Source organism: Phaethon lepturus, unplaced genomic scaffold (genome assembly GCF_000687285.1).
Source record: "Phaethon lepturus isolate BGI_N335 unplaced genomic scaffold, ASM68728v1 scaffold728, whole genome shotgun sequence".
NCBI lineage: Eukaryota > Metazoa > Chordata > Aves > Phaethontiformes > Phaethontidae > Phaethon > Phaethon lepturus.
This window is the reverse complement of record NW_010558042.1, coordinates 68,410-76,572: the sequence shown is the minus strand read 5'-3', so window position 1 is coordinate 76,572 and position 8,163 is coordinate 68,410. Positions and strand designations below refer to the sequence as shown.

Below are 8,163 nucleotides of genomic sequence, written 5' to 3'. Positions count from 1 at the left end.
AAAGAGTGTTAAAGTGAGTATGATTTTAGTTTGTTCCAATTTTAGGGCCCCTACATATGGTAAAAGCAGTTGAAAGGGCCTTATTGCAAATTAGAATAAAGTCCTGACATCTAAATGTCAGACCTGTTGGATATTTAAACTTTTAAATGACAGCCATTATCTCAGCCCTGATTTGCATCCACACTCATCTGCTGGCACAAACAATAGGGTTTTCAAAGTCACCGTGGAACAAAATATCAGAGGGGATTGTGATCTGACAACTGGGGTTGTCAGAAACCCAGAAAATAGAAAATATTGGGGTTTTTAGTCTTTTTGAGGAAAATTACAAGTATTTATTTCCCAAGGAAAATATCCATATTTTGTCCATGCTTAAAAACCTTAAGAGTTTAAGTGGGAGCTGGATTCAAAATGGTATCATAATGCTTCTTGGGACCTGTTGTTCAGATTGCTTCAACATTCTCTGCTATGAGTCAGGCTCTAGCATGCCCCTTCCACCTTGCAACATGAACAGGCACAACCAGGATACCTCTTTGACTTTGCTCAATTGATGAGAAGACCATGCTCTGCATGAGATGTGGGCTATTTGGAAAACCTGATCCATAGAAGGTAATGACATTACAGCTCCACGAGGCACTTCAGAGCATTCTGAGTCTAGATGTTTTGCTGCTTAACCATACCTTTCTCTAACATCCAAGATATTCCGAGTTTTGGTATTTCATTCTCATCTAAATTTATAGCAAAGAACAACTCATAGTTTTCTCAATGACTCCAAAAACTATAGACTGTTTTTTCAATAGTGATTATACATTTGTTTATTTTTGTGTGGATGTGGAGGCAGTGGTATGTTAAGACTAAACAAATACTATCAATGAGTGAAAGGGAATGGAAATGTATGGGAAGAGAGAAACAAAGAGTGATTATGAAAGAAAAGGAAGATGAAGAGGTTGAAAAGCTCTTTTGTGTTTAGTTTTTCGCCCTTAGCAGTATTAGAGATGCTGTTAGCAGACGACTCAGGAATAAGCCAAGCACCAATTAATCACAGAGAGAGGGGAAACAGGGCAAGGTGCCAAGACATCACTTTGCAAGATTATTCACTTGAATAGCTGTCATTAGGACAAATAAGGTGTGATCTAAGGAAACTCTCAATATTGGCCCAAGCTGCAATGAAGACAAAATTGGCCCTTGACCCGTTCCAGGAACAAGCAGGTATAAAGATAAAACAAAGTTTCCTCCCTTCCTGCTTTAGGGTTGAGCTGAACCCTGGGTTCTTGCTCTGAGAAAACACGAACACCCTCTCTCACTGTGCAGCAGTATAGAGAAACTTAAGAGGTGTTTTCTTCATCTCCTCAGACTCATGCAATAGGCAATGACAAATCACAAAAGTCCTCCGTGCATCTCCACAGTAGCACATAACCAAAATCCCCTTGAGTGCCAAAAAACCATCTTGGCTGTGTCCTGGCCACAGCAGGAGTCCTGATCAGCGCAGGAGGAGCTCCAGGGTGGGAAAGGGTCTCATTGCCAAGACATTGCACATTGAGCACGTAGACACTTGAAGAAACGCCCTTGAGCTGAACCCTGGGTTCTTGCTCTGAGAAAACACGAACACCCTCTCTCACTGTGCAGCAGTATAGAGAAACTTAAGAGGTGTTTTCTTCATCTCCTCAGACTCATGCAATAGGCAATGACAAATCACAAAAGTCCTCCGTGCATCTCCACAGTAGCACATAACCAAAATCCCCTTGAGTGCCAAAAAACCATCTTGGCTGTGTCCTGGCCACAGCAGGAGTCCTGATCAGCGCAGGAGGAGCTCCAGGGTGGGAAAGACATTGCACATTGAGCAGGTAGACACTTGAAGAAACGCCCCTGTGCTTTCAGACATGTTCAGGTTTTAAATAGGGTAACTTTTGGACTAGCTTGACCCATCTCCTGAATGCATAGAGAGATGAATGAAGCTCTGGCCATTGGTTAGGGTTCTGGGTTGGAGGGAGAGAAATGTGCAAAGATGCCTTCCAAAAATGAAAAAAATAAGTTAGACTTTTCTTAGAATAAGAGAGAGGATTGTAATGTGGATGTAACTCTCCTCATTGAAGGATGCTCCCCTCCTCACCCAACAAATGTGCAAAAGAGACCAGGTTAAGTGTCATCACTCTCAAATTTTCAATGTTTGATTTTGGTTATGGCTACAGGAGCTCTCCTTCCCACTTGTGCCCTTGCTGTTGTCCTCAGTAATTCTGCCCTCCAACCTTCAGATGCCCAGCTCTGTTCACAGTGCTACCCTTATGGAGCTGGATCAGATTTCCAGCAGTGAACTTAAGAAAAGGCATGTAGTTGGTAATTCATTATGCAGGATGCTGGGTCTGAGAGAAAATATTTAATAACTGAAGCTAATATTCAAACCTACTTTTGTCCTCTCCAGTTTTCTAGTAAGTTACTCTGCTAATAGGAACGAAGTCCTTTTTACATGGGCATTTCAGGATAATCCTTGCCTGACCAGAAGTTTTTCTCTGCTATGAGCTGAAGGATTTATCTGAAAAAACAAAAATTATCTGTGAAAGCAAGTTTGTACAAAGCTGTACAAGCTGTGTCAGTTTAAATTCCTGTTTAAAACACTAGGTGGCAACAAGAGAAAAAAAATCCTTTTGTATAAAGAACTTGCATTGCCTTTTTACGCCCAGGCTGAGCTATTGGGGTAAACACCACCATATGCCAGAGACTTGGATCGGGAGTATAAGGGAAAGGGAAAGAGAACTGCAGAACAAAAACCAGAAAAACTTATCAGCATCTTTTTCAGGCCAGATGTTCAGTTATCTTAAGAGCGTGAAACTATGACATTTACAGCCAGGAAAATGTCCACTATGTTTTGGATTCAGGTGCTAGACAAATGTATATATCAAAGTCTAATTTCCGATAAAATGCTTACATGAGATAAAAAAAAATATCTGAATCTGGGTGTAAAAAAAATATTAGATTGCCCCACCCTTCTTTCTCTTCTTCATGCCCAATACCACATCTTTCATTTGGATTTCATTTGGCAAGTTTTGTTATGCGAACATTATCTTCATATTATAATGATTTTGGCATTTTCTCAACTGGCATATGAAAGACAGAGGTCTAAGCTGTGCAGCAATCACAGAGGAGCAGATAATAGACACTGGTACATTTTGTCCTGACTGAGAACCACAGTACATGCATAAATTTTAATACAGTCTGCCAGAGTCCAGAAGAGAAAGTGCTAGATTGGAAAGCCTCCGTAGTACAAGCCATTGGAAGTTGGGAGGAACAGTACTAGCAATCAAGAATGCATTAGTGGGCTGTGAAAAAGGGGCATCTGATACTGTGAGAAAGAGGGGAAATGAGGGAGGCATCTATTTTTCTAGATCAAAGATCTGGATCTGTGTGCTATGAGTCTTTTCAATTCAGACAGTTACTCAGCTTGACCAGTTACCTCCTAGCAAGAACAAAACATCACCACTTTCCTCTGTTCAACACAACAAATTAATTTCAGTGCAGACTGTGTGCAAAAAAATAAGTAGCACAACCTCTTACCCTCTTGTGTCTTGACAGCAGGAAGTGAAATAGATGACCCAGCCATGAAATCGCCTCCTTCCACCATTCTGAAGAATTATGTCATTGTTGGTTCCTCCCAAATCTCAGGACAAGCTGCCCTCTTCCATCCCTCTGGCCAGAAAAGTTCAGATCCCCATGTCAAAGGACAGGTAACAACACCAACCGGTTCCCCTCACCTGGCTGCCGTCCACCTGCCTTTACCTCCCAGCAGAGTCATTGAAGAACTCCACAGGGCTCTAGCCACCAAACATCGACAGGACAGGTACCTACAGCCTATTGGCTACATGGGTGCATGAGGAGAGTCATTCCACTAAATCATTTTTCTTGGTAAATGTCCCTACCCCATTACTAGCATTTTATCTATTCCTATAGCTTGGGTTTGCCTTCCTTTTGATGTCACTACTTTGAACATCCATCCCTGGTTAAGGTGCTTAATTTAGCACTTACTTCATGTTCTTCCTTTATAAGGAGGCTACTGTGACATGGAAGTAGGTTTTCAAACAGGTAGAATCATTTGATAATCCTTGACCTATTGCAGAAGAAAATGTCCCCACAAGATACCAACCTAGAGTAGCTAAGGCAAATCCTGCTATAAATATCGGTACTCTACATACGAGAAATGCTACTATTTCATGTCTCTTGACTTATACATGAGTATATATGGTATCCATTTTTAATACAAATGCTTGTGTGGGAGTATATTGGGTACTTTGGTTTTCATTATAAGCCCTCCTGTGTATTCAAGGAGGACAGAGATAACCTTTTCCATCATAGAGCTTTGGAGTTAAGTTTGTAACATTTCTCAAGTCCATAACAGCTATTGTCACGGGGAATAGATTCATACGATACTATTTCCAGGCCTTGTTAAACCTTTGTCATGATCATAAAATATCAGAATGGTAATATTTTATGCCATGTATGTTTTACATTAAAAGGACATGCTGTGTGGTTTTTTTAAGCAGTACAGTATAGCATGTGGCTATATGTCAAAGAAATACATTAGTCATTACCCTTCCATAGCTTATTTTTATGACAGAGATAAGAAAGTAGATCCAGGTTAGCCATTCTCAGCACAGTCTTGAGAATGCCATCCCATGTTGAACTCTCTGCCCTGGCCTTTACGAGCTACAGGACATTCTGCTCATTCTCATATAATGATAAGTTCCTACTGTGGCAATAAAATAGGCTTTTGTAAAAACTGGGCTGTGCACCTTCTACCCACAGCTTCCATGGAAGAGAAAGCAAAGGCTCTCCAAAAAAAAGAGTGGATGTCCGTCCATCCAGAACATCTAGCATTGAGCGCAACAAGGAAAAGGAGAACTCACTGAGTTACAGCAGTGATTCAGAAAATAAGCGGAACTCAGTTAAAGAGTCGGATGAGAACAAAGAAAACATGATCATGAACTCAGAGCTCAAGGAAGACTCTGTTTTTTATCAGGATGAGGAAGTTCTGAATGACTCCATTATTTCTGGTAAGGAAAGTCACTTCTTATATTATAAAGATATACTATCATAGCCTAACAGAATCCTCTAAACAAGGCAGCATGCAACAGAAAATATTGAGCAGTATAAATTCCTCTATTGTCACATCAACTTTTTCAAGGAATCCTGGTGAAAAGCTAAATTTGAGTTACAGTGATAGTGATCATGTTTGTCTTGGTAGGTACCACATGCTAAGATGATGTTCAGAGTTGTGTTGGTAAGTCAATGAATCCATAAGCTTTACCCTTTCAATTAGTTATGTACCCTTTGTACTACTATATATGAGTTGCAGCATTTGCAGACACATCTCAGTGTCAGTAGGCAAAGCTTTCTGTACCGGTGCCATGCTGTGGATGCTTTGGAAGCATCCCATTTTAGAACTATTATTCCAGTGCAGTGATGGTACAGTAAAAGTGGAAGAGACCAATGAACCTAGGAAGGACAAACATCCAGAGAAAATATCTTAAAGAAGAAAGTTACTTCTCCCTTTGCTCCATTTTACCCTTCTTGAGACATATGGGGAATGTATTGTATAATCCTGAGCAATTATTTAAGTGGGCTTTGGCAAAATAATCAGCTCTCATTCATTCAAGTGTTTCCCTGTTAGCAACACAAAAATTCAGTCCAAAATGAATCCTTCCATCTCTTCATCAATGCATTTAAAGAAGGCAGGCAGAGAAAAATTAATCAAAAAAATAACTGTTGTAACTGATCAAGGATGAATTTTAAAAGGTGGCTATTGGAAAGTATGAGCCAGTAGACAGGACATGTGAATTCTACTCCTGTGTCTTAAGATACCTGGTAACAGAACATACTACTGAGATAGGACAAAAGAGAAACCCTTACGTAACTGCTGTGCATTTAAGGATAACTTAAAAAATAAAAATCACCTTTTAAGTTCTACCTATTTTTTTCTGACTGTGTGTTGTTCCTGATGATAAAAGTGGTCTCCTTTGGTCTAAATGCTAAGAGCTAGAGGCAGACAGGCAAAAAACATGTTATCCCCTGCTCTTAAAACCAAATCTGAATATTTTACTGTTGAAGATGAATACTCTATATATTTAACAAGTAATTATTCACTGTCTGTGAAGACAGAAATTATGATGCTAGAAGGACCTTGGTTATTGTACAAACTTCAGTGATATCTAGAAGCAGCTCTTGGGCTTTCCACAGTGTTAGAGTTCTGAAATATTTCTGTTTACTACAGTTGAGCAACAGGGTTGCTGTATTGATGACGGCATAAGAATGGTTTAAATGCAGTGAATTTTATAGGGCAATATTAGACCAACTGATGCAAAAGCTGGATGGAAAAGCTTATAGGACTAATTAGTGAATGTAATGATGTGGAACGAACACATTCTTGAATGTTTCAGTGGGTAAGATTAATAACCAAAATTTAAAATGTCAAGGGCCAGAACCACAGACAGATTTGCTTCCTCGGTTCTTGTGACGGTGTGCTAGTAATAGAAGTGCATATGTAGACAGACAGTTAGATGCTTATCTGAAAGGCTGAAAACTCAAAGGTTTGTTAGGAAATGAGCTAGTGCCGTGATTATATATGGATTAGTATTTACCTGCAAATGTGCACAGAGGGAAAAGACAGCAAATGAAGATAGTTTATCATTTGATAAACAGGCCCCAGATATGAATACAACCCCTTTTTCCATGCAAAACACTTTCCAACTTCAACAAAAAAAATTTTTAGGAAGAACTTTCTCTCATTTCTTTCTTTGTAGCTACACAGCCTTCTTCCTCGTAATTAATTTATCCCACTAATTTATCTCACTCTTTGGCATTAAAGTCTCTTCACACTTCAACTTCAGTCTCTGCACCAAGAAGTGCGTTCCATACACCCCTAAAACTTACCCAAGTCATCAGACAACTTGAGCTTTATGCATAAGATCATTTTATTTAAAATGAGTGAAGTTCATTGTGCCTGCTTTATCCTTGCAGGTTGTAAATATGCATTACAAAAGACCTAATTTCTTGTATAAGCCTGGCGCTTACTCTGCCGGTGTTCAAGTTCAGGCACATTTTAGTGGCACAACAAAACCCCAGGCCATGCAAAGTTTCAGCTGTTTGATGACTAAGGAGGCTGCCATGGACAGCTACAAGGCAAGCTGGGGCAACACGGTCTCTTAAACAACGGAAGTCCTGGTGTGGGGTGGTATAACTTCAGCCCCCAAGGAGACAGCAGCTTTGGGGACACCAGCAGGGCCCATTTACTCAGTGCAAGCTGGGACATAAGCAAAGCATTTCTGGTCTTGACACTGGGTGGCACTGCTTGTGCCAGCATTCGTTCAAATGCATCCATTTGCATTTCAGAGAGGAACAAGATATGCAGTAGTGACAGGGATAGCAACAGAATAATTCCCTGGAAAAAGTTCGGTTTCTTTCCAGTTTAAAATTTGTGGGCTGATTTGCAAGTCAAGAGGTAAAACTATTCATTAATCCAAAGTTGCTTTACAATTAGTGCACTGCCTTAGTACATCACCAATTTTGCCATTGCCACTGCGATGCAGAACAGTGCATCAGTGCAACAGCCCCACGGTTACGGGAGACTGGTACAGGTCAAAGATAACTCTGGAAAAAGCAAGGAATTGTACCTTGCCTTTCCATTAGCACCCTACTCAACAAATCATACTTTGAAACCTCTAAAAACACCAGGCAAGTTAGTAATCTCATGCATGAGTTCAAAAAAATAGCGTAACTAGCATATAGCTCGCAACCAGTAACTAGCACAAGCAAGGTCTTTCCATCAACATGCAGTATTAGGATTTGCCTTTTGCTTGATAGAAAGAACAGTAAACACACAGGAAATTAAATATCATGATTCAACGGAATGAAAACAGGAACTTTTGTCAGGAACCTGCAGACCAAGCATGAAAAGGGTGCGAATTTTCAAAGCATATGTTGTTGACCTAGCTGAGCTGTCATAAATCATGAAACAAGCCACAGCCAAGATCCTGCCTGAGATAGCTTGGTCATGGGGCAGACTGGCATTGAACATGCCTTACTGACCAGGAAAAATAACCCTTAAGAAGAAAATACTTGAATAAGGGTATTTGCAGGTTCACTTTCCACTGAGATAGTAATCAAGAAGGAATTTGCCTT

At 40.1% G+C, this 8,163-nt stretch overlaps 1 protein-coding gene across 1 annotated transcript in view; it reads left to right on the top strand.

The window, feature by feature from the left end:
- The window catches only part of PHACTR3 (phosphatase and actin regulator 3), a 53,189-nt gene that overhangs the window by 11,006 nt on the left and 34,020 nt on the right, over positions 1-8,163 (top strand). Inside the window, exons 5-6 of the mRNA XM_010292916.1 lie at positions 3,565-3,829; positions 4,792-5,039. Of these exons, the coding sequence (XP_010291218.1) occupies positions 3,565-3,829; positions 4,792-5,039 (513 nt within the window). The remainder of the gene's footprint in view (positions 1-3,564; positions 3,830-4,791; positions 5,040-8,163) is intronic.